Here is a 27,796-nt window from a genome sequence, read left to right as displayed (position 1 = left end):
TTCTCTACCCAGGGCCAGAGACAGAGCAGAACCCATTCCTTCCTCTTTCTTTCTTTCTTTCTTTCTTTCTTTCTTTCTTTCTTTCTTTCTTTCTTTTTTCTAGATCCCATTCTTTTGACAAAAAAAAAAAAAAAACCCAATCAAACCATGTAACCAAGTAGACGGAAAGGAAAGGAAAGGAAAGAAAAGGAAAGGAAAGGAAAGGAAAGGAAAGGAGGGAGAAAGGGAGGGAGGAAGGGAAGGAAGATGTCTAAGGACAGTAAGATGGATCAGTGGGCTAGGACACCTGATGGTTTGAGTTCGATCCCCAGGACCCACAGAGGAAAGAAGAGAACCGACTTCCACAGCTGTCCTCTGCCTGTACTCATGGTCCCCAATCACGCTGGCAGACGCACACACACACACACACACACACACACACACACACGTAATAGTGAATAAATCTATAGACCAGCCATCTTGACAAGAAGGAAATAGCTCTCCACAGTGGGAAACAACCCTGCTTCCATAGTCCTCCCCTTTCACACAGTGTTTTCACGCTTGAGCAGCATAAGACACTTCTCCATCCTCAAAACTCAGTGTGCTGCCAGGGTAGAGGAGGAAACGTCTAAGCCTGGATGACCAAGCCTGCTAACGTCTGGCTTTTAATAGCTGCCTCACAGTCCCACTCAAGAGGTAGACACTAGAATCACCTAGTAAGTTGATCTGGATACTTCAGGCTGAAACAAGGTAGAAGGGTTTAGGTCTTCAATCCTGCTGAACTTCAGGCCTTGGAGAAAGATCAGGGGACCCAGATAGCTGGACTTCGGTTCTCAAAGGACCACCTGAGGACTGATCAGCTCTAGACAGGAGATAAAGTGGCAGTTAATGGCTCCAGAGGCAAATAGGATTGGGAAAATATTACAGTAAATATAGGTTGTTTCAAACTTTCCAGAGAACTGGGGTCTTCAAGACCAATGAGGATGGTACCAAATTCCCTCAGATTTATCTATAGGCTGAGGGACCTAGGAAACAAAACTGTCACAACTTTGATGAGGTCTCGGAAGAGACACTCCAGGGGTGATTTTAATGGCCAGCATTGGGGTATTGCAGGGTGAACACCTGTTAAAGGTTCTGATCTGGAGGTAATGTACCACTCAAGAGTCCCGGCCAGAGAAACACATTGAAGCCCCTTAATCTGCTTACTGCTGGAGTGACTGTGATTAGCTACCTACCCTGTTAGTAGCCCATAATTAGGATTTGTTGGGGAGGCCTGTTTACAAAAAGGTGTCAGAGTGTCTGTCACTGAGTGCCACTGATGGCCATCCCCAAGAGTCAAAGGCCAGTTGTAAACAGAAGTAGAGCTTTTCTTTTCTCCTACCAGTCCCCAATAATCACACAAAAGCTTATATTAATTATAGAATGTTTGACCTATAGCTCCAGCTTATTACTAATTAGCTCTTACAACTTAAATCTACCCATTCCTATTAATCTACATTTTGTCACATGTGGGAGACTTATTGCTCCCCGGATCAGTTCCTGTGGGAGACTTACTGCTCCCTGAATTAGTTTCACCCACCCTGCTGCACTGGCTTCTCCTGCTGTTCTGATCTTTAACTATGAACTCTGCAAGGAGCTATTGCTCCATTGTTCCTGTGTTCTGAACATCCTGACTTTTCTGCATGTTGTAGTTATGGACTTTCCACCTGACCGTCAGACCATGGTTAGGTTGCCTAGTAAGTTGTTTAGTTACCCATATACACAAGAAGAACTTCCTCGTTTCCCTTACCCTATATTTACCTGGATTATTCCCTTGAATAAACGAGACTTGATCAGAATCCTGTCTTGTCTCCATCTCTCATGTCTCTTGTCCCTTCCCATTCTCACTCCCCCTCTAGGGTCTCTGTTGACTTACCCGCGGGCGGGGAGGGGGGTTAGTCACATGGCTTCATGACTTTCCCTGTTCTCTAGCACATCTTGCTTCCTCTGAGGCTGACTCACCTCTCTCTGACTCCTCCCTTCTCCTCTGTATTCTCAGTTTCTTCCTGCCTGGCCTTATTCTGCCTTGCTATTAGCCAAAGCAGGTTCTTTATTAAACAATGAGAGGAGTACATATTCCCAGTGTACAGAGGGATTAGCCAGCAGCAGCCAGCGTCCTAAATAGAGGTAAGAACTGATTTAGAGCGGTGGTGGCGCACGCCTTTAATCCCAGCGCTTGGGAGGCAGAGGCAGGCGGATCTCTGTGAGTTCGAGACCAGCCTGGTGTACAAGAGCGAGTTCCAGGACATCCAGCATGACACAGAGAAACCCTGTCTGGAAAAACAAAACAAAGAACTGACTAGAGGGGCCCTATCAAGGGGAGGGCTTTAAAGTTTACCCAAAGGTTAGAAGCTACTCAGTGGTTAAAAGCACAGGGTGCTCTTCCAGCGGACCCTGGTTTGATTGCCAGCACCAACGTGGTGGCTTACAACCATCTGTAACTCCTGTCTTGGAGAATTTGAGCTCCTTTTCTGGTCCCCTTGGGCACCAGGCATGGATATGGTACACAGACATGTATGCAAGAAAAAAAGACCCTCCCAACCCAACACAACACACACACATACACGCATACTAGATTTAAATAGATAAATTTCCCAAAACAAGTATGGTGGTTGGCCTGCAATCCCAGCACTTAGGAGGGGGAGTGTCCTAGTCAGGGTGACTATAGCTGCGAGGAAGCCCCGTGACCAAAAGGAACCTGGGAAGCAAAGGGTTTATTTGGCTTATACTTTCACGTCACCATTCATCACTGGAGGAAGTCAGGACAGGAACTCAAACAGGGCAGGACCCTGGAGGCAGGAGCTGATGCAGAGGCCATGGAGGGGTGCTGCTTCCTGGCTCGCTCAACCTGACTTCGTATAGAACCCAGAAACATCTACCCAGGGATGGTACCACCTGCTGCCAACCACTAATTAAGAAAATTCCCTACAAGCTTGTCTACAGCCCAATCTTCTGGAGGCATTTTCTCAATTGAGGTCCCCCCTTCTCTGATGACTCTACCATGTGACAAGTTGACATAAAACTAGCCAGCACAGGTAGGCAGGAGTGATGATTGGCCATGCTTGACCTTGGCAATGTAGTAGTGACTTTGAGCCTAGCATGAGCTACGGCAGACTGTCAAAAAGAGAAAAGCTTCATGAGAGGCCAACTGGTGGCCAGGGCAGAGGTGATGCTTGAGCTCTGTCTAAGGAGCCTTTGATTCGGGGGAGCACACAATGCCTTAGGAAGGTACTCTTTATCAGACAATGTCCCTTTCTGTGACCTGTGTGTCTCCTCATTTCCTCAAGAGGAGCCAGTGGCCATCTCAAGCTGCCTGTTCTCACTCCATCTTTTCTCCAATAGCTTTAGCTTCCTCTTGTCTCCTCTGTTCCTTCTCTAGACCTGGATAATAGAAACAGAATTTGTTTATTTACTTTATGTGTTTGGCCACCCTAGCTTTATCTTTACATTATTTAAATTATTTAAATTTAAAATATTAAATATTATATGTTAATTATATATAAAATTCACACCACACACACACACACACACAAAACCCATGGATCAGCTAGCTTGGAATACATACTGAAGGGGAAAAAAAAAGAAACTTATTGACCTTGTTCCATGGCAGTAGGAACAGCCAAAAAAATATCACTGGTTACAGCCACACCTCTTTTGGGAAAGTACTTGAGTCAGGTTACTATGGGCATAGCAGGAACCAGAAGGACACTGGGAACAAGAGGAAGTAACTGGAGGTGAGTCCTCCTGAAAATGGGAAAATAAGGGAGATCCCAGAGCCAGCAAAGACGGCAAAGGTGGAGGGAAGTGGTAAGCAGAAAGCAGCCTCGAGGAAAAGGAGTCCACACCCTGCCGTGATGGAGGAGTTCTGGTCACAGCTAGTGGGGACGAAACATCACCAGCAAACTACCAATGGGGGCAAGAGCCCACTGAAGAACAGGGAAAGAAGGGGGAAGTGTGTCCTGTTTGTGACTTCACTCTTGTTTTGGGAATACATGAAGGAACTGAGAAAAAAGTGGGCAGTGATGACCTTCTTCATGTCGGTGAGGCAGTCAAGTTCTCATAAATAAAGCGCAAACAAAACAAAACAAAACAAAAACAAAAAAACCCACTTAACCACTGCAGGATGGTGGTGGCGCATGCCTTTAATCCTAGCACGGGGGGGGGGGAGGGGACAGAGTCAGACGGATCTCTGAGTTCAAGGCCAGCTTGCTCTATAGAGTGAGTTCCAGGACAGCCAGGGCTACACAGAGAAACCCTGTCTCAAAACAAAAACAAGACAAAGCAAAACAAAACAAAACAGAAAAACCCAAGCGGAAAAAAAACACTTAACCATGGCTTAAAGTATCGGCTGTCGTGCATGGGAAATGTGTTCAATTAGAAAAGCAACAGGGGCCAGTGAGATAGCTCAGTGGATAGAGGCACTTGCTAGAAAGCATGAGGGTCTGAGTCTACGCCAAATTGGGGCAGGCTCCAGCCACTCTGTTTGCTCCCCTCCCTTCCCTAAATTTGAGCCAGGGTCATTCTAAGTCACGAGAACAATGGATGTGGGAAGAAGAAGGCATCCCAAGGAACCAGGAAGAGGGGAGAAGAAGTTAACTGCTTTACCCACCCACATCACACTACACAGCCACTGACCACAAAGGAGCATGGGAAAGAAAAATGATAAGAGAACTTGCCTTGCCAGTAGAATATAGCAGCCTGCTTTGTCCTGGACTGGTGAGACGGCTCGGCGGATAAAGACACTTTCTCCTAAACCAGACAGCCTGAGTTCAACCCTGGGAACCCACATGGTGGAAGAAGAGAACCAACGACCCCCAAGTTGTTCTTTGACCTCTTCAATCTCTATGGCACACACACACACACACACACACACACACACACACACATTAGGTCGTGATCTGTGCCCAGAGAGCCTACAAGAACACTTCTGTGGTGCGCCATGCCTTTCTTTGATGTGCAGAAAAAGCTGGGCATTAGCCTCGATCGCCACTTTGTGTTCCAAAGTGCTGAGCAGCCCTTCAAGATTCCCGCCCGATGCCATGCTTTTGAGAAAGAGTGGATAGAGTGTGCACATGGCATCGGTGCTACCTGGGCTAAAAAAAAAGAGTGCAGGATAGAATATGAAGATTTCGAGGGATGTTATCTTCGGTATAAAACGATGAAGCGCCTGGGTGAAACCAAACAACAGCGGGATAAGCTGGTTAAAGAAGGGAAATACACCCCTCCACCTCTCCACATGGGCCAGGCGGAACCCGGGCCCTGAGCAGAGCAGGTGGACACTGCTTTTCATGCTGTTTTCCGCTGGGAGAAAGTCTAATGAAAGCTGCTTCATCGAGTACATAAAAATAAAGGATTAGCCTTTAATCCCAGCACTCGGGAGGCAGAGGCAGGCGGATCTCTGTGAGTTCGAGGCCAGCCTGGTCTACAAGAGCTAGTTCCAGGACAGGCTCTAAAAAAGCTGCAGAGAAACCCTGTCTCGAAAAAACAAAAAAAAAAAAAAATAAAGGATTAGTCAACCTTAAAAAAAAAAGATTTAAAGAAGGTCCTTAAAAATATCCCCAGCAGGCCACTAAATATTTTCTTTTTTTTTTTTCTTTTTTCTTTTTTTGGTTTTTCGAGACAGGGTTTCTCTGCAGCTTTAGAGCCTGTCCTGGAACTAGCTCTTGTAGACCAGGCTGGCCTCGAACTCACAGAGATCCGCCTGCCTCTGCCTCCCGAGTGCTGGGATTAAAGGCGTGTGCCACCACCGCCCGGCCACCAAATATTTTCAATCTCAAAAAAAAAAAAAAAAAAAAACTAAACTAGGTTGATGGTGCACACCTTTAATCTTAGCATTCAGGAGGCAGAGGCAGGCGTATTTCTGTGCATTCAACCCCAGACTGGTTTATATAATGAATTCCAAGCCAGCTATAGCTAGAAAGATCTTGTCTCAATTTTTTAAAGGAGCAACTATGATATTTCCTTTAAAAACTGCATCGCCAGGATACAGGAAGTGGGGTCCAAAACCGATTATGTGAGAGATGTCCTCAAAAATCACCAAGCTTGCTAATCCCAGGTACTTGGTGATCTGAGGCAGGGGTATTAAAAAGTGTCTTGGTGAAAGATGTCTCAAAGAAAGATAGGAGCTGGAATGTAGCTCGACTGGTGTAGTGCTTGCCTATAATAGAATGAAAACAGGCCTGCAGTACCAAGTGAAGGCGGAAGCAGGAGGATAAAATTGAAGTGATTAGCTAACTAGCAAGTTTGATGCCAGCCTGAAATACAGGAGACTCTGTCTCAAACCAGGGGGAAAAGGGGTAGAGGGAGCTGCAGAGATGGCCCAGTTGTTAAATGACTAGGCTGCTTTTCCATGGGGTCCAAGTTTGGTTCTCATCCACTGTTAGATGACTCACACCTGCCTCTAGCTCCTGTTCCTGGAAGCCTAACACTTCTAGCCTCAGGAGCACATACTCACAAACAGATAAACACACAGTAAAGATAAATCTACATATCTTAAATTTTTTATGTGTTTGAGTGTTTTGTCTCCATGTATGTCTGCATCACCCACGAGCTGAAGCCAGAAGAAGGTATTGATGACCCTGTGAATGGAGGTACAGAGGGGGCTGTGCACCAGCATGTGGTGCTGAGGGTCAAACTTGAGTCCTCTGCAAGAACAGCCAGTGCAGGGGCTGGAGAGATGGCTCAGTGATTAAGAGCACTGGCTGTTCTTCCAGAGGGCTGGGGTTCAATTCCCAGCACCCACAACTGTCTGTAAATTCAGTTCCAAGGGATGTGACACCTTCACCCCAAGGCACATAAAATCAAGTTAAACAAAATTTTCAAAAAGACCAGCCAGGGCTCTCAACCACTGAGCCATCTCTCCAACCACTAAAATAAAATCCAAACAAACAAACATGCGTGTTCTGAGACTGGTAAGAAGTGGAATGCCACTGAGAAGTCACACTCCCCTGTTAGGTAACAGACATGAAAGGAAGATACAGGAAGGAAAGAAGTGGTCTAGCCGGGGTGGGCTGTGGGAGATGGGTGGTTTCCTGGCTTCTTGTCCTCTGTAGTACTGTGTCTACTGTAGTAAAGGGGAACTAAGATATCTACCATGCCCTTTACTGTTTTAATAGCCTGATCATAAAGGGCCAGCTTATAAAAAAATGTGAAGGGGAAGTGAGTCCATGCCCATGCCTGAAAAGACCCAAGGGAGAAATGGGCATCATGACGGTGGCTTTTTTCCACACCCTAGAATAGGCATCCAGAGACGTTTCTGTTTCGATTTTTCTTTATTTCATTATTTTTATGCCATTACTGGAATGATTTTGAAAAATACCAGGCTATTTCGACAGTCAGGAAATCCCAAAGGCTAGGAATGTAGCTCAGATTGCTTGCTTAGCAGAGAGGCCTCGGGTTCTGCCCCAGCTATGGGGTGAGACACCCAATGGCACCTGCTGTAGTTTCCCCAAATTGTCTCTGCTCAGGCATCCTTCCCACACTGCACCCACCCAAATCTGTTCAGATTTAATTAGGGTCAAGACGGAAGCAGTGGGGTGACAGATATAGAAATGACATCTCTATAACAGGAGAGGGCACAGAGTAAGGCTGAGTGAGACAAAAATCCATCATGTGACCTTGGCGAGCTTCACCTCTGTGGGCTTGTTTGTGCTGGACCTAGTCACAGAGAGGTCCACGCCCTTGACACAAGACCGGCGGAGTGGGGCTCAGAGACCTTGGTCGCTGGTCCCAGGCCACCTTAACAGGTGTTCGCTAGTGCTCACCCTCCCTGCGCCTTGCCCTTGGAGCGGGTTTCCCCGGCAGAACCCAGGGCCTCAAAGCGCACGCGGATGGACGCGCCCCAGAGCCCGACCGCATCCTGCATCCGAGACAAGAGACCGTCCCATTGGACAGCACGGCTCTGCAGGGCCGCCCTGCAGCCAATCGTAGCCGCAGGGCGGAGCTTTGCCTGCCGCGCGCTGGGGGCTCGGGCGGATGCTTTAGCTCCGCTGCTCAGTCCAGCCTGCTTGTACTCCAGCGTTGGCACTGACCATGCAGGAGCCCCTGCTACGATCCGAGGGTCTGGACTATGACACCTTCCCCGAGGCGCCCGCATCGCCGAGAGAAAGGACGCGGGCCGGGTGAGAGTCACAGGGCGTGGGGGGTGGGAGGTTGGAATGGCCTTATCTCCAGTAGACTGACAGCACACATCTTGGGCTGCCACTGGCTTCTGGTGAGTGGCTACCAAGAGTCATCTGGCTCTTTCTAACCGCATGTTCGCAAGTCCTATTTAAAGAGCTGATCTACCATAGAGAAGTGGTCTTCTAAAGGAATAATGGGTGGGGACCCATCTGTCACAGATAGGGAGAGGATGAGGGTCTTGCCTGAGATTACAGAGCAAGTTTTGGGCAGCACAGCAGGAAAGAGAACCCATGACCCCTTTTCTGGAGAAAAAGGGGCCCCATCCCTAGCTGGCTCTCTGGGGATTTCCTAGAGCCGTTGCTCAGGCCTCAGAGGGGTACCAACTTGACTGGCCCTGGACAGAGGCTTCTCCCTGCTATCTGCTGAGCTGGATGACCACAAGGCTCAGGGAAGGCATCAGTCTGGGAACCCAGGATCCAGTTAGAGGACTTGACCCTGGTCCTTTGGTTCCACCCCATCCCCCACCAGGGTCTTGCAAAACAGAAGGGTGTTCCTGGCCACCTTTGCTGCTGTGCTGGGCAATTTCAGCTTTGGGTATGCCCTGGTCTACACGTCCCCAGTCATTCCTGCGCTGAAGCTCTCTTCTGACCCAGAACTACACCTGGACAAAAAGCAGGCATCCTGGTTTGGGGTGAGACCTGTTCTCTAAGCCAGGTGGGGTAGTAGGGGAGCATGGACCCACTCAGCCTGTTTACCACAGAGAACTAAAATCCCTCAGCCTTGGCACCTCCCCTAAAGCCTCCCTCACACACTCCTGTCTGCTAGTGGTGATGGCAAGACCCATGAGGAAGTGACATCCTACAGAGATGCGGGGAGGGGCTGGTGGGAAGATTTCCCAATAGCATACCCAAAGCCAGGCTGCCACAGCAGAGCTGACATCTTCCTGGGTGTCTGGAGGCAGGTGCCAGAGGGATGAAAGGTGTCATCTGGAGACAGACATAGTATGGCCAAATAGAGAAGAGCCCAGGAGCGCAAGACTGTAGCATTAGATGTCAGTAGACCCTGAGTTAGAACTGCAACTCGACAACCAAGCTGGAAAGAGTTAGGGTTTCTTGAGCATTTCAAATGCAGTGGGCATGTGCAGGGAACACACAGCTCAGATACTTGGTGAAACAGTTTTACTCCTGGGTCAACCTGTGCTCTCCCCATTACACAGCTGAGAAACTGGGGCTTAGACAAGCCAAGCTGTGTGCCCTTGTCACACTGCTCATGAGTAACAGAGTCCTGGCAAATCCCTTATTCTCCAACAATTCCAATGACCCCCCCCCCCCAATCTTAAGTCACAGTTCTCTTGGGTAGAGTGGGAGCTATGGAGGATGCCGTTAATCTCAGGACTTGGGAAGCGGAGGCAGATGACTGTTTTTGAGGCCTGCGTGAACACTCCTGAGCTGAGCCACTGTGGACAGGTGGCCCCCTGCACCTCTAGAGCAGAACAGTGGTTGTGGCACCCTCCCATACCGTTGTCCACAGGCTGCTGTGCACACCAATGAATGCCTGCCTTCTGGGTCAACCCTGGGGGGACTATCTCTAGGCTCCGCTGGGGGTAAGAACGCTTAAGGCCATTGTATCTTCTTGCACCCCTGCAGTCCGTGTTCACCCTGGGTGCCGCAGCTGGGGGCCTCAGTGCTATGGTACTCAATGACCTCCTGGGCCGGAAGCTCAGCATCATGTTCTCGGCTGTCCCCTCAGTCATTGGCTATGCACTCATGGCTGGTGCCCGTGGCCTCTGGATGCTCCTGCTGGGGAGAATGCTGACGGGTTTTGCCGGGGGACTCACTGCTGCCTGCATCCCGGTAAGGCCGGATGTCTCTGCTGCTTCAGGGCTGTTCCAGGTCACCCCTGCCTCTGAGCCTTTGCTCAGTAGAGTGTGTGGGGTCTCTTACATTGCCCAAGGAACCTCACCTCCCTCCACCAAAGAAGCTGACATCATTGTCACCAAAAGCTTCCTATCCTGTTTTTTGACCTCAGTTCTATGCATTGCTCAACTGAAGAAAATCTGTGTTGAGCAAGGGATGTGAAGGGAAGTTCCTGTCCCCGCCTCCCCCCAGCCCCAACTGTTTACCTCATGCAGTACTCCCTACAGACACCTGTCCTCTGGCCAAACAGAGGGAAAAGGGAGCACTATGGGAAATACCCTGGGCTTGGTTGGGTCCCAGGGTCATAGTCCATCTGTGTGTCTGCCTCCCCACCCCCACCCTATGCCCATCAGAGCTGAGTGCTTCTGCATATTTTCTTGCTAGGGAAGGGAAGGTCAGAGCTATGGTCAGAACAAGTCCCCTGCCAGTTTCTCCAGGCTCCCAGGCCCCTCTCTCACCCCAATAGGCCCAGAAACATGCATTCCCACTAAAGCCTCAAGTGGAGGCATGTGTCTTGCAGGTATATGTGTCTGAGATTGCACCCCCTGGTGTTCGTGGGGCTCTTGGGGCCACACCGCAGCTCATGTCCGTGTTTGGATCCCTGTCTCTCTATGCCCTCGGCAAGTATCATCCTGCAATTCAGCCTGCAGGTTCTGGAGATGAGGGGCAGGGAGGGGGTCGGGTAGAACTCTCCCTGAAAGACCCAGCACTGATAGGAAGGACATCTGGCTTCCTAGCCCCCATGGGTACCACATCTCTGAGCAATTAAGGCCTGTTCTACAGCAAGAGTCTCAAACCACCTTCCCACAGCACTAAGGTTGTCTAGTATCCTGTTAGTCATGAGGGAAGCCCATACAGGAGCTTCGCTGCCTGTGATGGGGGTGAGAGCCCCATGCCCAGCCTGTCCTACCCTCTCCCATTATACTGTAAGAATCTCACTCTAGTACCAGGGTCCAGGCAATCCCTGCAGCCCCTCATTGCCTCTACTACAGAGACTTGGGCAATCGGGAGGCTTGGCCAGGAGAGCAGTGAGGTTACTCAGAGACCCCAGCCCCTCACTAAAGCCTCCCTCACCAGGTCTTTTGCTGCCTTGGAGATGGCTTGCTGTGGCCGGGGAGGGGCCTGTCCTCATCATGATCTTGCTGCTCAGCTTCATGCCAAACTCGCCTCGCTTCCTGCTCTCAAAGGGCCGGGATGAGGAGGCCCTGCAGGCGCTGACCTGGCTGCGAGCTGACTCGGAGGTCCACTGGGAGTTTGAGCAGATCCAGGACAATGTGCGGAGACAGGTGCAGCATGGGTGCGGCTGACTGATCTGAGCCCAGCACGCAAGGCTCTCTGTGGCCTTGGAAATTCACTAGGCCTCTTTGAGCCTTGACTGCCTTTCCTCGGAGTGATTCTTCCTAGTGTGCAGAGCCCAGGCAGTCTCCCGTGGCTGGGTCTCTCTTGGAAGAGGGGAGGAGGTCTCTCTTAGACCCACAGGTGCCAAGACAGGGTGGTCAAGGCTGGAGAGCCTGGCACAGCCCCTCAGCAGCAGCTTTGTGTTCCAGAGTAGCCGAGTGTCGTGGTCGGAGGCCCGGGACCCCCGTGTGTACCGGCCTATTCTCATCGCAGTACTGATGCGCTTTCTGCAGCAGCTGACGGGCATCACGCCCATCCTCGTGTACCTGCAGACCATCTTCGACAGCACGTCTGTGGTGCTGGTGAGAAACACATACACACACACACACACACACACACACACACACACACACACCAGCCAGCACTGCCCAGAGTCCCGTGAGGCTGCTGAGGAGAATACAAGCAGGGAGTTAGGTGACAGAGCCCTGGACACTTCTGATTCACACCCTGCCTCAATTACATTTTCCTCAAGTGAAGCTTAAGTATTTTAAAATACACAAATTAACAAAGGGAAACAATTTAATAGAATGTGGAACTCTTGGGACCATGGCCTCAGGCTCAGATCCCAGGTGGGACCTATGAGGTCCCCGAGAGCACAGTTCTACCCCCATGTTCTTCCTGCAGTGAGCTTTGAAGATGAGGATGACTCCAATCCACCATTACTGCCCAGCCAGGGTCTGTGCCCACTAGGACTAGTAGTGGGCATAGTATATATGCCTGTACTGGGGAACCCCCCCTCAGTAAAGGGTTGGGTGCAGAGAAAGTACCTAGGGCTTGGTACTTGTGATGGCTCAAGGCAAAAAAGGACAGTGACCCTGGACTTAGGTCTGAGTGCCCTGACATGAATTAGGGTCGAGGTAGGACACAGAACAGGTCTCTCAGCACAGTGTCTTGCCCCCAGCCCTCCCAGCAGGATGCAGCCATAGTGGGTGCTGTGAGGCTTGTGTCTGTGCTGATTGCAGCCGTCACCATGGACCTGGCCGGCCGGAAAGTCCTGCTCTATGTGTCAGGTGAGTGTCCCCACTCTGTTGTTTGCCTCTTGCTCCTACAGCCACTGGGTGGACTGTAGTCTTTGGCCCATACCCAAGCTTCCCTTGCACATGGTAGCTGCTCCAGACAGATCTGCCAGAGCTCCAAGAGCAAGGGAGCCCACCCACCTAGCAGAGGGCTGGCAAGAGACCCTGAGCTTGTCATTCCGTGTTGGAGGTGTTGGGGGTGGGAGGACTGCCCCTTTTACAAGCCAGTCTTGCTGCCCAGAAAGAGGCACTATGGGGCTTGGAAAGGGCCTCAGGCTTGGAGAATCTTGGTCATGAAGTGCCCGTGTGTCCACAGCATCCGTCATGTTTGTGGCCAACCTGACGCTGGGGCTATACATCCACTTTGGCCCAAGGCCTCTGACCCCCAACAGCACTCTGGGACTGGAGATCATGACCTTTGGGGGCACAGAGCAGCCCCCAGCTACATCCTTCAATTATCTCACTCTGATACCCCTACTGGCCACCATGTTCTTCATTATGGGTAGGAACACCCCGGCAGTGGGGACACCTGGGTTGGGCTGTTTGGGTGGGGGCACATGGTTCTGTTACTGTCCTGGTTTGCCTGAGGGGTTGGGGAGTTGGAGAATAAGACTTCCTTATAACCCAAGAGACACAGGCAAGACAGCTTGAGGGTCCCCAGGGCTTGAGCCCAACTGCTCCTCTCTTCCGGACAGGCTATGCCATGGGCTGGGGGCCCATCACCTGGCTCCTCATGTCTGAGGTTCTGCCCCTGCGTGCCCGTGGTGTTGCCTCGGGGCTCTGTGTGCTGGTCAGCTGGCTTACAGCTTTCGTCCTCACCAACTACTTTTTGCTGGCAGTGGTGAGTGTTTGGCCCCTGGACTCCCAGCTAGGTTTCTCCATTAGCAGTCTTCCTTCACAGGCCCTTTAGAGGCTAAGAGTGGCCAAGTAATAGCACAGCCAAGGCCATGGCAAGAAACAGGAGCGCACTGGGTGGGTGGGTGGGTGGGTGGGTGGGGTCAAGTTACCTCCTAGCCCAGGGATACAGCCCAGATCAGCTGTACTGTCTCTTGACCTACTGGATGCTAGGCTTCTCCAGTGTAACCCTGCTACCTAACTATAGCATGGTGAGGTCCCTCCTAAATATACCTAGCTCCCAGGTCTGCCAGCCAGCAGGCCCTAAAAACACCTGAATGCTGGTCAGCTCCAGACTCCATCAAGGCGATCCAGCTGGGTTAGCACAGGCCAGAACCTGCCCTCCTCCTTCAGTGACTGAGGTTAGAGGAAGGTTGACACACGTGCTGCCCACCAGGCCCTCCCTGTAGGCAGCCTAGAGCTTGGGTGTGCTCAGTGACTCCCTCCCCCACTCCTCACTGCAGAGTGCCTTCGGCCTCCAGGTGCCTTTCTTCTTCTTCTCGGCCATCTGCGCGCTCAGCCTGCTCTTCACGGGCTGCTGTGTGCCCGAGACCAGGGGCCGCTCGCTGGAGCAGATCGAGGCCTTCTTCCAAACCCGCAGGATGTCCTTCAGGCCCTAGTTTGGGGCTTGGCTCTAAGGGACCACATCACCCAGGCCGGGCCTTTGAGCTGGCCACAGATCCACACCTGCAACCAGGAGCAGCAGCATCCCTGCCATCAGCCAGAATGCAGAACACAGTTCCACCTCCGGACAGGCAGTTCACCAACTGTGGGCTGGCAGGCCCCAGCTCAGGCAGCCTGCGGTGCTGTAATACCTCAACTGAGACCTGCAGGGGGAGCAGGCAGCCCAGCCCCAGACTGAGCAAAGGCTGTGCCCAAGGACAAGGCTGTCAGGGGACCTGGCGCTTAGTTTCTCACTCCTACAAGGGACACTTCCCATGCAGGGCCACAGAGAACAGGGCTGGAGGTGGCAAAGTGGCTCTGTCCAGGGACATCATCACATCATGCTGTTCTGATCAGCTGGCCATGGGAAGGACAGGGGCCTGCACCCACAGGGTCTGGATATCTTGGGGGAAACACTGGGCTTCCAAAGGCCAGAGTACAGGACCCATTCCAACCTTTGGATACCTCTAGTCTGAAAACTGTTCACTGTTTTTCAAAATAAAGGAATTGGGCCTGCTGCCTCAGGGAGGAAAGGGGAGCGGGATCTATTCCAGGAGCTCCCTACCCCAGCGGCCAGGCTACCCTCCAACTCAGCCCAGACTGCCAGGGCACTCTGGACATGATCATAGTGCAGAGAAAGCAGCAGCCACCATGGGGTTGAATGCCAGCTCACCCTTTACAGATAGGCTACTCTGAGACCCTGTGAGCAGGCTCGGGCCAGGCTCAGCCCAGCAGGCGTAGACAGGGTCTCCCTGCCAGGCCCAGGCACTGAAGATAGAAGGTGACAGGCAGATGGTGCATACCAACTATAGCCTTGTTTACTCCAAATGTAAGCTAACCAACAAACAAACCAGGGGGTGGGTGGCAAAGGGAGCCACAGAAGACAGTCAGACACAGGCAATAGGGGGACCTAGTCTGGGCTAGAGAGTACCTGTGTGTGCTCAGAAGCAAAGCAATGGGCTCCGGAGCCACTGTAATCCAGGATGTAAATGACTGTCCCACTCTGGTCTATATCCATATCTCTACTTTTACCCCCCACCCCATGCTTTCCCAGTACAAAATCAATTTCCTTATTGGGATCCAATCTTATCCACAGATGGAGCCAGTGAGTTTCAATACCAGGGGCAGAAGGCCTGGGCAGAAGTGACCTGAATCTTATGCCAATACAAGTAACCAGAGGGGCAGGTAGGGCCTTTGCTCCTCCTGGGAGGTACACAGGTCTTACTGTGAACATGGGCCCTGATGTACCCAAACATACACACACAGATCCCTTGAAGCCCATTCCTGGCTTGAGAAAAATAGCCTTGAAGACACATGTCCCGCCAAGCCAGCTACACTCTGACATCTCTGCTACTCTGGGGTTCAGTGTGGCCAGGCTCTCTGAGAAACGACCGGAGCCCACATATCAAAGAGCCTCTATCCAAAATAGAATGTCCACTATTCCTGGGTCCAAAAACCGGTGAGCTAAAGATTCCCTAGAGACTCGGCAACTCCTGGGCTGGGTCCCGTGGAGCAGGCCCAGCTGAAGTCCTAGTGCAGGAGGGAGGCGGGGCTTAGCATCTCTCACGTCATCTTCGGCCAGACCACCAACATGTGCCTAATGTCTAAGGTCCCGCCCATCTAAGCAGCCACTAGTGCCAATGTCACAGGACAGTAGGAAAAAATAACAGTGCAGAAGGATGGGGGACAACCAGGGTATGTGCAGGAGGACTAGTTCCAGAATAGCAGCTCTCCATACCCTAGCCATGCAGGCTTACTCACCAAGGTCTAGTACCTGAGGCAGGGCCAGCTCTGTGTGAGGTGACTTTAGTCTCTTCTCAGCGCTTCAAAGGCTACAGGATGCCAGGGGCAGGTTGGGAGGAATACCTGAGGTCAACCCCTACAAATAGTGAGCCTGCCAACTGATAAAAAGGCTCTCACTGCGTATTAGCAGGAGTACATGCCCCCAGCACACACCACACACACTAACACACAATTCCTAGCACCAAAGCCTGAGCTGGGGGAGGAGCAGGACCTGGAGGTCAAGGCAAGGCCCATGGGAGATGGAACAACAAGGTGTCTGGAATAGCTTGGCCAAGGCACCAGGGGACTCCCACCCAGCCCCCTGGCCACTGCCAAGGCTGCTCTTCTGGCCAAGAAGCTGCATCCTGGGAGCGCTGTAGATTCTCAAAGGACCAGCCATCTCTCCTGCTCCTGGCAACAGTCGCTGGCCTCAGGACACTGCTGCATTCAACCTCTGCTCTGAGGACAGGTGCATGGGGCAGAGCCAAAGCCTCGCCTGCCAGCAAGCTCAGACCTGAAGCGGCGGGAGCCTGGGTGACCGGCCTTAGGTCAATCTGTACCATAGGCTGACAGGAGCGAGTTCATCCCATCCACATCCTATGGCCCAGGTCTTCAGTACCAATGGGGCAGGAGCTCCAGGCTGAGTAGGTCCAGAGAACAGGGTAGGCACAAGATGACTTGAGGCATGATGACTTGCAGGCGCTCCGCCTTCTCCAGACGTCACACAGAACCCAGTGGCAGTAGGCAATGAGGGTAGGCCACCCTGGACCACCTCACAGCTCTCCCTCCAGCGTCTCAGCCAGCTTCTCCTCATCTGCCTGCTGCCTCTGCTGCTGGATCCGTGCATAAGAAATGGCATCACCCCTAGGGAGAGAAAAGAAGCTGTTCCATGGGCACACCCCTCCCACTGCCAACTCCCAGGCTATAACCCAGATAGGACCTGCAGGCATGTTTCCCCAGAGGTCACCGTCAAGGGGACAGAGGCCTTGCTCCTCTGAGAGGGGCACATGTTGCTGGTACAAAGCTGAAGGGGAGAGGTTGCAGTTGGCTACAGTGTCTGGTGCATGCCTGATGGAGTGCAAGCCAGGCAAGAGGGGCCACCTACACTGTCCCCCGAGTTCTTGACTCCATTACTGAGAGCACAGGTAAGTCACTTATGGCCACTGTGCATAACTAGACAGAGGGCTCCACCCAGACCTTTCCCACTTAAGAGGGGGTAGTGGGGGCAGCAAAGGAGGCCCCACCCTGGGGTTGGGCTGCAGACGCACTTTTTGCCCAGGGCAGATAGTCCGTACAGCACCCCAGTGGCAAAGGCGATGGCGTTGCCCAGCAGCGTGGTCAGGGTCAGGCTCATGACGATGGGTACGATGGCCATCCTAGGAGAGAACAGAGGTCAAGGGCGCCTTCCACCCTGTGTGTTGGCCCTGTGAGGTCCTCAAATATCCCTTCTGGAGACAGAATTTAAGACCGTATCAGGTCTTTATGGCAAGATCTGTGACCCACAAATGGTTAAATAGCAAACTGCTGGGTATATGACCCCACTATTCATTAGAACAGAGAGGCTGGGGCCAAAGGATGGGGGTATGGTCCATCCATACAGTCCTGTGACCAAGTTAGCTTCTCAAGGCTCCATCTCCGCTATATAGTGGGCTCAAACCTGAGATCCTGATGTCAGGTGAGGACTGCTGGCCACTTATCCCACACCCACATCACACTGAATAAACTCTCATCAGTACAACAATCCTGGGCCAGCTGTACCTCAACAAGCACCACCATCCCACCCCACCCTGACCCCCACACCCCGTTCATGCCCAGGGGAACACTGGACCCAGTGCAGCTCTAGCTGGGGCTTCAGTAGCAGGCTGGCGCCACCTGGTGGTGGGTCCATTCCACCTAAGACCCTCTGCAGCTCAGTCTTGAGGGATGGGATTTTCCAACAGGAGGTGAGTCCCAGACAGGCTGACTCAGGAAGGTTCTGGAGCCTGCAGCCCAGCCCTCAGTCCAGTCACTTCTGGAGAGGAGGCACCCAGAGCAGGAGCATGACACACACTCAAAGCCAACTGAACTCCTTGGACTTCCAGTGTAGATTTCATTATAGCAGAAGTGCTTCAAAGTGTGGAGGGTCCTTGACTACAGCAGACTATGGTCTATCTATAGTTGTGACTGGAGTTCTGAGCCCCAAGCTTTGCAGGCCACCTTATGAGGCACCATACCAAGTCACAATGCCCAGCGTCAGGTCTTTAAGCATAGTGAAGGTTGGTAACAGCTGTGTTTGGTAGGTGAGTCATGCTACCATGTTTTCAATGGGATATCTATTTTATTAAAACGGAAACCCATCTTAAGTCAAGGATCTTCTATAATAAAATAATAGAAATCTCGAGGGAAAAGATTCACACGAGGAAAACCATTAACATTAAAGCAATTAGGCTGGAAAAACCAGAATGGGAAACATAGCATAGGAATCTGAGGTCTTTAATACTGAAACACACAGCCTGCAAAGTCAAACATTAAAGTTCTCAAAAGAGCAGGACCAGAGACCAGAAACCTTTTGAGAAAGAAAATGAATGTGAATATACAGGACAGTATTTTACTTCTTAGACAACGAATATAAACATTAAAGTAGCACTAGGCACTGGGTGGGGAGGGGAGGGACACCCAGATAGCCTCTTGGGAAAGAAACTGAATCACATATGTTAAGATCTTTTGAATGACCATAGCCTTTGGCCTGGTAATTTCACACCTGGAAACATCTCCTAAGGATGTCATCATGGTAGTTTTGGCAGACAGATGTTCACCAGACTTGATTGACGTCAGCTAACAAATTAAAACAAAGGCAGTACGTCCTGCTGAATAAATGTGTTTAACACTAAAAGGGAGAGCCGGGCGGTGGTGGCGCACACCTTTAATCCCAGCACTCGGGAGGCAGAGGCAGACGGATCTCTGTGAGTTCGAGGCCAGCCTGGTCTACAAGAGCTAGTTCCAGGACAGGCTCCAAAGCCACAGAGAAACCCTGTCTCAAAAAACCAAAAAAAAAAAAAAAAAAAAAAAAAACAACAACAACAACATTAAAAGGGAGGCCATAGTCTTTGTGATAATACTGAATATATTGATACCAAAGCAAGTCAAAAAAGCAGGTTCAAACTTTATAAGCAGTTTTAGCAGTTATAAGCATGTTAAAGATGAGCTTCAAAAGTGCCTGGATTGACTGGAGAAACACATGCCAAAAAATAGGTAGTGAGGTCTGGAGTGACCATTTTCTACTTTACAAATGACTTTTGATAAGCATACATTACTGTGAACATCATGACAACACATCTTAAAAACTCAAAGAAAGCCAGGTGTGCTGACTCACGCCTTTAGTCCCAGGTACTCAGGAGGCAGAGACGGATGAATCTCTGCGAGTTCAAGGCCAGCCAGGTCTACATAATGAGACCACCTCAAATACAAAGAGTGGGGGAAAAAACGAAGGGGTGAGGAGACGGCTTAGTTGGTAAAGTGTCTGCCACACGTGCATGAGGCCCTGTTTGGATCCCCATAAAAACCCAAGCACTTCAGGGCTGGTGAGGTAGAGACAGGCAGTCGAGCCAAATTTGTGAGCTCCAGGTTCAGTGAGCGACCCTAACCTTAAAAACAAGTGAAAAGTGAGTGAGGGAAACACCTGGTCTCCACAGCTGGCTTCCGCACACATGTGCACCTCTATATAGGTGTGTGTGTGTGTGCGCGCGTGCGTGCACACACACACAAACCAAAGGACACCATGCTAGCCTGATTAGAACTTTGTGATCCTATGATCCCTTTAGATTTAGACACAACAGAAAACCGCCAGCAAGCACACATTCACTGTATATTCTCACTGCCAAATCCGCTGAGCCTTCACCAAGCTTTGGTCTAACCTGATCGTAAAGATAAATTGTGATAAATATCACTGCCTAGCCTGGCCTCTCATGCAAAAAAAAAAAAAAAAAAAAAAAAAAAAAAAAAAAAAAAAAAGCCCTTCTCTGAAGCTTCTGTGTATTCACTTTATCTCGGAAGTGGTGCAGTCTTATGACACTTGTCAGAACCAAAAGGAGAAAATGTATTTAGAGGAAAATGGTGTTTTCTGTTCTTCAATCTCATGTCTGAACTTCTAGGTTGGTCACAGTCCTCTCAAGGCTGCACAATGCCCACACAGATCTACTATGACCTACCCAGCAACTCCCAGCTGCTTCTCTGTTTCCCTGTCCCCCGCCACACACACACACACACAGACACACACACACAGATCTTAGAACACTTGCGTGGCCATAGCTGCCAGCTGAGCTCCAGAAGGCAAATACTGGGTCCCGCTCTTTAGCAGCTGTTATTGGCTGTGTCCAGAGCTATCCAATGAAACTCCTTCAGGAAAGAAAGGCCTCTACCTGTTCCTGCCCCACCCACCTCACCAATACCTGCTTAAATCAGTAAGAGTTTGGGGAACCGTGCCATAGGCCCCACCCAACAGCCCCTCACCCGCAGTAGAACACAGCCTTCTGCCAGGAGCGCAGCCGGTCCACCTTCTCAGCCACTGTGTTTGCAAACTCCACGAACTGGCAGCAGAAGGGTGCCTCGCACAATAGCAGGACAAAGGCATTCATGCTGCAGGGGCAAAGGCAAAAAGGACAATGACAGTTGACAAGCTGGGGCTGCAAAAGCCTTCATGCCAGTGGTTCAAGGAACACCACCCTCCCACAGGCCCTCAGAAGTAAGATGCCACAAGGTACCTGTTTCTGCCAAGCAGTTCAACACCCCACCTCACCCCACTGCGGTAGCAGCATCCTTAACTACCCAAGCATGCTGGAGGAAGAGCCTGGTATCTGATCTTTTTTTATCATCTTTTTATCCTTCCAACTGTGAAATGAACTAAGGCCCTTGCCTCGATGTTATCTTGAGCCAGCAGCATGTTCATCCACAGAACTTAGCCATAGTGCCAGATGCTAGGAGTATTATCATAGTCACCAACACTGCCACTGAGGGCAGGCTGCCCCCAGTCGCTGAGGACTGCGACCATGTGGGTCAGGTAGATAGAGGCAGGGTAGTGGGCAGCCCATGCTGGGAGCTTCCACTCAGGTGGCTTCGATCCTTGCCCAGTTGCTGGGAGCAGCTAAGCTGCTGGTCTTGGCTTCCATAGGTGGGTAATGGTCATGACCAGACAACTGGGCCTTTGCCACATTTGGAAGAAAGTGCTGTTGACAGTCTGATTAACAGACATAGCTCTTGTAATTCTTGACCACTGCCTACCCACCATGGCTGTTAGTCTTCCAAATATCAGCTCACTGTTCTGCCAATCTGTACACAACCTCTACAGTTCCCATCCTCGCCACCTTGGGCCAGCACAGGCCTCTACACACGTCACCTCAAGACCAAAATCACCCCGGCCTGAGGCCTAAGGTGGGACCTGTACCTTGCCCCAAATGACTGTGTAGGCACTAACAAATGCTAATGCTTCCTCTGCGCCTTGAGCAGCCCTCTCTCTGGCGCCCCCTCCTGGGATCCAGCTGCCAGGAAGAGGATGATAAGGAGTGCACCTGTGAATGCTATAGCCACCAGTTACACCTGCATCTGCCCCCCTAACTAGCCCTGCTCACAGCCTCATGGCTGGTCGACCACCCTCTTCTCTCCCTCTTAGACCCCCAACTCTGACCTTACACACCATGGCTCTGGAGCTCCGAGACAGAAGATCCCACTGTAGTAGATAAGGAGTCTACAGTGTTGTGGGGTAGATGCTCAATAACTGCGTCTGTGACCCTGTACTCAACAAGGGCTCAGCCGGCTGTCCCCCGGCCCATCACTGGGGGGAGCAGGGAGGGGGATAAGACCTGCACCACAGACCTCAGGCCCCACTGGGGCGGGCCACTCACAGCTACTCACATCATCCACACGCCAGCTGCAATATTCAGAGGGTGGATGGTGACACAGTTGAAGAGTCCAGAGATGGCACAGGCTTCAAAGCAAATGACATGGGCAGGAGTTAGTGGAATATGTGGCAGACATGGCAGAAGGCTGTCTGGGCAGACACGGAGAACACGCTCAATACTAGGGATTCCCTCAGCCACCCACCCTCACCCAAGACAGCTAAGAGTAAGACTCAGTAAGTCTGTTCCTGAACCTCAAATCTAGCTACTTTCACACTTGGGGGGATGATAAAGGCAACACCCTTCTCAAACCTGAGGCTCTGATGGGCCAGCTCTTCGTTCCCAGCTATTATCAAAACCCCCTCAAGAGGTCAGGCCTGTTCTGCTCTCAAAAAAACCTTAGCAAGGGCCACCAATCACCATCCACAAAGTAGGCTGTTCAAAAAGCCCTCTGAATTGGAAAATTCTACTCAGATTTATTTGAGATTGCTTGTTGTTGTTTATGCTTGCTTGATTAGGGTTTTGGTTTTGGGTTTTTCCCCCGTTGAGCCCAAGATACACTATCCTGCTTCCTCAGCCTCCTGAGGGCTGGGATTACAGGCACGTGCCACTATGTCTGGCTACAGCTTGAATTTGGGTCAGGATAGGGATGCTTCTCATGATACATTGATGGGCACCAGGTAAGATCCAAGTGACAGTTCCCCCATCTAAAACACCAGCCAAGTGATCATCCTGGGCATGTAGCCCCCTAAGCTCATTTTCTCTCCTACACATGGCCATGCTGTGTCCCAGTACTAGAACAGCAAGATGCCATGCAGGGACAATGTGTCCTCTTCTTCCCCATCATAGAACTTGACTTCAGTGTGGAGCCTGAGGCTCTTCTCCTCTGTCAGCACCTCAGGGATACAGTCTGCCACACCCACTCACAGCCTGCAGCTGGCTTCACCAGGAAGTCCCTCACCAGGAACTCTGGGAGCCTCTGAGGACATTCCTGGGAGTTGCCCAGCTTGGTAGGGCACAAGCCCAGGTTGTCGCCAGGGAGGGGCAGAGTGTTGGCCCTCTGAGGCTGCAATTAGCAACCAACTCATTAAACTTGCAGCAGGCCTATGGCACCTGATCCCTCCACTGGGCCTGGAATTCCACCGTTTTCCTCATTCCTGTGTTACACTATGCAAATGGAAGCTGATGCAGGAGAATGGCTCTGAGTGGCCCAGCTCCTATGCCATAAAACCACCTTCTCTAATAAAGAACCCAAGGCAGCACTCACCCATGTGTGGTTCTGGCCACAAAGCTCCTGGGGACACAAAAGTGAGGGACTACGCACCTCCTGCCTGTGTGGAGTTGGGCCTGGTCTCGCCTAAGGAGCCTACACTCCATCTGTGGTTCCACTTCACCCAAGCTGTCCTACACAGACAGCTTTGGGGAGGACCAGGTCACAACGCAGAGAAACAGAAGTCCTCTGACAACCAAGGACTCAGAAACATCCACTTGGACTGCTACTGCTATGTCCTCCATAAAAGGCAGATGTCACTATGCCATCTTTTCTTCTTTATAGCTACTTTCTACAGATGCCTTTGGGACCAGAATAAATCCCTCCAAGGCCCTTCACTCTAAGAGAAGTCCGCCCTATGCCAAAATGACTGGTTAAGTAAGACACAGCTCTTGTCAAAACCCCCTACTGAATTTCTAAAGCAAATACACTTTGCCCCTCCCCCCAAATCTGTAGGCTCAAGGGACAACTGAAGTTAGTGCCACGGGTTTCCCTTAAGATTTCAACTATGGTTCAACCCAGAAGGAGGGCTGAGTTGGGGGAGACCTTCTGGAGTAGCATAGACACCCACTTTAGGAAGCACAGGACTGGACAGGATTTCCAAAGTCAATCTAGAAGTCACCGTGGTCACTGATGGGATCACCAAGATGGAGGGAGGGCGGTAACATGTAAGTTGTGGTCAGGATCTTCCTTGCTCCTGCACCCCTTAACACCACCTTGAAATAGCTAACTGCAACTGGAGAGGATTTGAATCCAACCTCAGCAAATTCCCTCCGGAACTGCCTTGCCAGGAAAGCACACACTAACCCCACCCAATCCACCTGAACTTCCAGCAGGAGCCTCTGAATAGATGGGACTCCTAGTTACTCCTTCAGGCAAGAGAGCAGATGGGTCTGCCCTACCCACAGTTTCGGCTCCTGTACCAGGTAGGCAATGGTATCCTCGGACCTCCCTTTCCTGAGACTAGTATTCCCCCTGGGCTTCTAGGAATTCACAATGAAAGGGACAGACAGGATTTAGGAAACACATTCCGTTCAAAAGTCTGGTTTGGAAGGCCAGCAACATAGCTGCACGTAAGAGGCAGACCTGCCTTTCTCTTTTATCCTTTTAGAGCTCTCTGGGACCTAAGCTCAGGGGGTGTGAACCAGGGATTGGTGTGGAAGATTCCCGGCCGGTGAGAAGCATTAGGAGAGGGTGGACAGCTGAAGAGCTGGAGTCTAAATGGACAGTGAGAAACCAATGAGCTGCCTCTCCCGCACCCCCTGCCCAGCCATCCTGTGAAGCCATCTACCCCCTGGCACCGTCAGACTCTCAAGCAAACTTGCTAGCCTGTGGCGACCTGCCCCCGCCCCCACTTATGAACAAGCTTTGCCCAAAGGCTGGGAATTCGGCAGTCCCACCCCAGCCCAGGTGAGCATCGCCAGGCCGAGGAGGACCAGGAAAAAGTGTGACGCGCGTCCTCTGTGAGTCTCGGCTCCTCTGGACAAGGCCGGGTCAGTTCGGCCTCTGGCCACCGCACTTCGGGTGGCAGAACACAGGCCTGAGGCCAGGAGCCATGGCAACCCCGGGGACGCCCGCTCCCCCGGCCGCGGTACTCACACACGGCCCCCAGCACGCCCGCCAGGCGGCACAGCCAGCGGTACCACCATGTCATGCCCTCCTCCTGCGCCGGCGGGGCAGGGCCCGCGGCCGCCCCGGCAGCGCCCGAGCCGCTCATGCTGCTGGGACGCTACGCTCTAGGCTGCGCGCAGCCCCAGGCACGCACAAAGGGACGTGTCCACCCGCGCACGGCCTTGTGGGAGAGGCGGCGATTAGCATAAGGGCGGACCCGCAAGCCAGTAGTGGGGGGCGGGCGGGAGGCGGGGACTGGCGTATATTAGCATAAGGGGCGCGTTTATAGTCGTTAGGCTCTCCTTGCTGCCAAGACCCAGCAGGTGCGCCGCCTTCGGACTGGCTTTTTTTGCTCCCCAAGATTGGAAGAAGTCGTCTAGAAGTGGCAAAGGCCCTACTCAAATGGCCAGGAAACTCCACCTTACAGTAGAATGAGCTTTCAAGCCCGGCTGGGGCAGGTTATGGGAGGAAAACGCCAGTCAGATTTCCTGTATCCTTTATTAGCTACTGGGGTTGGGACTGCTTTTCCCGATCTCCACCTCCCAGCCCCAGCCCTTCTGCACCTGGAAAAGTCCCTAAAAGAGATTCCCTAAGGCTGGCAGGCGTTAGAACGTCTCAAGAGGCTAGTGTTGCACTCTCCAGGGCTGGTCACTTAAGTGGAGGGTTGCCTCCCTTTCTGGCGGCTGGAGAGAACTCTAGGACAGAGTCAGACTGTTGTCCTGTTCCCGTGTCCTCGGTGGGATGGTCCAGTACTGACCCTGGAGGCTGGCACGAGCCTCCAGGAAACCAGGACTAAACTCCAGTTCAGCCTCGCTGCCTTCGGACTCCCAGAAGAGTGCCTGCTGCCCCCAAAATGTTGTGGTCCTCAGGCTGTGGATATCTCTGATCTGAGGAGAAGCAAGTAGCCAGTAGAAACCATGAGTGACCATTATCTAAATTTATAGACTCCTGGCTACTCAGAACCATGTTAGATTCTCACAGGAGCCCCATGAGGGATATGCCACTCTAACTGAAGTTCAGAGGCTTTGGGCTGCTTCCCTAGGATACACAGCCAGGTGCCAGAGCTGGAATCCTGCCCAGGCCTGATTATGGGGTGATCTGATATCTTGCAGAGCACACAAACCCGGAACCCTACCTATGCTCTTCTGGAAAAAAAAAATACCAGGCCTGAACATGATGCTTCGACCCTGGTCAACAGGCAGTCTACCCCCAGGAAAGGTTTCCCCTCTTGGTTCTTGCAGGTGGAGCTGCAAGTTTGCTGGTGAGTTAGTGTGGAGGAAACCCTCTTTCCCGTTCTTTCCAATAATTTTGAAGTTTGGGGTGAGAAATAAACTGAAAGGGTTCCCTAAACCCAGCATCCCTGTTGTCCTTCCTAGAGACAGCTCTCCAGAAGCATATTAAAAGTCACCCCATTTCTGTCCCCATCCTGGTGACCTCACCGAGATATAGTTGGCATTGATCCTCTCAGAGGCAGTGCCCATGTCACTGGCCAGGGCACGGATGGCAATGCGGGCCTGTGGGGCCACACTGATGAAGAGCCGGCAGCTCCTTGCATTCCTCCCGTCTGGGCTCCGTTGGGGGCTCATAATTTCACCCCGAGGTCCAAAGAGCTGCCTGTCACATTCTATAGGCAAGAACAAGCGGATTGGCTGGCCTGTGATTCCAGGGTGGTCCCAAGCGGGGACACACACACACACACACACACACACACACACACCGCTGCTGAGCCTTCGTTCAGACTACTTCTAATAGACTAGCATCAGGCAGAGATCTGAAAGGGGGAGGTGGGGATGGCTCCACAGGTGAAGTGCTTTGTGCAAGCCTGACAGCTTGAGTCTGATTGGTAGGACCCACACGGTGGGAAAGAACCTCTGACACTGCCCCCTGCCCGACACACACATACACAAAATAATTTTTTTAAGGGTAAGGAGAGCTAATGAGATAGCTCAGTAGGTAAAAATCTTGGCTCTTGCCACACAAGCCTGATAACCTGAGCTCAGTGCTTGGAACTCACATAAAGACGAAAGGAGAAAATCGACTCCATGGAATTGCCCACTGTCCTCCACACCCATACCATGCCATGCACATGCCCCCATACATACATCAGACATGCACAATCATAATAATAATAATAATAAATCATAATAAATTGAAGGGACGGAAAGGCTCCAAGCTTTGGTTCCCTCCGCTGTGAGGAGGAGGGAACAGTGGCATGCTTTAGGCAGGGAATTTTAAAAGAGGATTCAATGGGGACTGGAGAGATGGCTCAGAGCTTAAGAGCATTGACTGCTCCTCCAGAGGACCTGAGTTCAATTGCCAGCAAACACATGGTGGCTCACAACCACCTATAACAAGATATGGTGCCCTCTTCTGGCCTGCAGGCATACATGCAGACAGAACATTATATATATATTAAAAAGAGGATTCAATGAACTTATACCACAAAGTACTTAAAATACAAAACTGGCAGAAAAGTTGGGTTTCAGTTATGCTGTTCACGGCTATCATTGGTAGTCGGTGAACCCCACTTGCCTGCACCTAAGCTTCCTGTAAGACGGATTGTCTGCATGTGAAAAGTGAGAGGCAATGAGAAGGAAGCCACTGGGCTTCGCAGGAGGACCCCAGCACCTGTGCACTTGGCTACTAGCACAGCTTACTGCTGGTGGCAGCTGGGGGAAAGGGTGACACAGTCACACTAAGCCTTTGCAGAAGCCATGCCCTGTTGTACCACTTTCAGATGTGGCTTGGGCCATGCAGAAACATCTGGAATCGGCAAAGTAAAAGACATCTTCAGTCACCTTGGGCTTCTACATCAAACCTCTAAGGTGATCGAGAGGGCACTCAGAGGACACTGTTTGGCCTCTGGGTAAAACAGGAATCCATGAGATGCCCTCTGTCTGAGCAGTATGTAGTGCGGGCATCTCTCTTGTGGGTGCTAGCGAACACATATAAGTCAGGCTGAGGGAAAATGGCTCACCAATCTGATAGGACCTTGGAAGAGAGGACCTTGAGAACCAAGGTCGAGGGAGTGAGGCAGTGGCCTGAGGGATGGAACAATGACGTGGACCACATCAATTCCACCTGTCCAGCTTCACGGCCACAGAGGAACCCCATCCTGACCATTCAGAAGACATTGCCTGCTCCCAGTTTCCAGCTTGGCCAGCTCTCCCCTGGCCTGCCTATGACCCTGTTGAAAATACCCTGCGCATTGGCTGGAGAGATAGCTCAGAATTAAGA

The 27,796-nt window shown here is 51.5% G+C and overlaps 4 protein-coding genes across 9 annotated transcripts in view; 2 read left to right on the top strand and 2 right to left on the bottom strand.

Moving 5' to 3' along the window:
* Positions 1-4,957: 4,957 nt before the first annotated feature.
* LOC119818379 (NADH dehydrogenase [ubiquinone] iron-sulfur protein 5-like) lies at positions 4,958-5,281 on the top strand. The gene has a single exon (XM_038335672.1). It carries the CDS (start codon positions 4,958-4,960, stop codon positions 5,279-5,281), a length of 324 nt encoding a protein of 107 aa, XP_038191600.1.
* Positions 5,282-8,026: 2,745 nt separating this feature from the next.
* Slc2a6 (solute carrier family 2 member 6) lies at positions 8,027-14,475 on the top strand. Its single transcript, XM_038337408.1, has 10 exons — positions 8,027-8,138; positions 8,668-8,830; positions 9,786-9,992; positions 10,576-10,675; positions 11,133-11,341; positions 11,603-11,755; positions 12,355-12,463; positions 12,786-12,971; positions 13,165-13,310; positions 13,828-14,475. The coding sequence occupies exons 1-10, from the start codon at positions 8,050-8,052 to the stop codon at positions 13,981-13,983; spliced, it is 1,518 nt and encodes a 505-aa protein (XP_038193336.1). The 5' UTR covers positions 8,027-8,049; the 3' UTR covers positions 13,984-14,475.
* Positions 14,476-14,819: 344 nt separating this feature from the next.
* On the bottom strand, positions 14,820-24,723 carry Cacfd1 (calcium channel flower domain containing 1). Of its 2 annotated transcripts, none has more exons than XM_038337849.1 (5): positions 24,548-24,723; positions 21,695-21,767; positions 20,297-20,422; positions 17,077-17,184; positions 14,820-16,672 (listed from the first exon to the last, which is right to left on the bottom strand). In XM_038337849.1, exons 1-5 carry the CDS (start codon positions 24,663-24,665, stop codon positions 16,582-16,584), a joined length of 516 nt encoding a protein of 171 aa, XP_038193777.1. In that variant the 5' UTR covers positions 24,666-24,723; the 3' UTR covers positions 14,820-16,581. The 2 variants fall into 2 exon arrangements, with proteins under 2 accessions (XP_038193777.1, XP_038193778.1); XM_038337850.2 differs by having other exon boundaries at positions 21,695-21,826; positions 24,548-24,675.
* Positions 24,724-25,038: 315 nt separating this feature from the next.
* The window catches only part of Adamts13 (ADAM metallopeptidase with thrombospondin type 1 motif 13), a 33,599-nt gene continuing 30,841 nt past the window's right edge, over positions 25,039-27,796 (bottom strand). For all 5 annotated transcript variants that reach the window (XM_038336071.1, XM_038336068.1, XM_038336067.1 and 2 more), the window contains 2 exons: positions 25,999-26,183; positions 25,039-25,446 (listed from right to left, as the gene is read on the bottom strand). In XM_038336071.1, the coding sequence (XP_038191999.1) occupies positions 25,255-25,446; positions 25,999-26,183 (377 nt within the window). In that variant the 3' untranslated portion in view covers positions 25,039-25,254. The remainder of the gene's footprint in view (positions 25,447-25,998; positions 26,184-27,796) is intronic.

Source organism: Arvicola amphibius, chromosome 7 (genome assembly GCF_903992535.2).
Source record: "Arvicola amphibius chromosome 7, mArvAmp1.2, whole genome shotgun sequence".
Taxonomy (NCBI): domain Eukaryota; kingdom Metazoa; phylum Chordata; class Mammalia; order Rodentia; family Cricetidae; genus Arvicola; species Arvicola amphibius.
This window is presented reverse-complemented; position numbering and strand designations above follow the sequence as displayed.

Coding starts and splice junctions, on each gene's coding strand:
- Slc2a6 (XM_038337408.1), top strand. CDS start 8,050: ATGCAGGAGCCCCTGCTACGATCCGAGGGTCTGGACTATGACACCTTC. Junction 8,831..9,785: donor AGCAGGCATCCTGGTTTGGG/GTGAGACCTGTT, acceptor GCACCCCTGCAG/TCCGTGTTCACCCTGGGTGC. Junction 11,756..12,354: donor ACAGCACGTCTGTGGTGCTG/GTGAGAAACACA, acceptor TCTTGCCCCCAG/CCCTCCCAGCAGGATGCAGC.
- Cacfd1 (XM_038337849.1), bottom strand. CDS start 24,665: ATGAGCGGCTCGGGCGCTGCCGGGGCGGCCGCGGGCCCTGCCCCGCCG. Junction 21,768..24,547: donor GGGCGTGCTGGGGGCCGTGT/GTGAGTACCGCG, acceptor TTTGCTTTGAAG/CCTGTGCCATCTCTGGACTC. Junction 17,185..20,296: donor AAGGCTGTGTTCTACTGCGG/GTGAGGGGCTGT, acceptor GTTCTCTCCTAG/GATGGCCATCGTACCCATCG.
- LOC119818379 (XM_038335672.1), top strand. CDS start 4,958: ATGCCTTTCTTTGATGTGCAGAAAAAGCTGGGCATTAGCCTCGATCGC.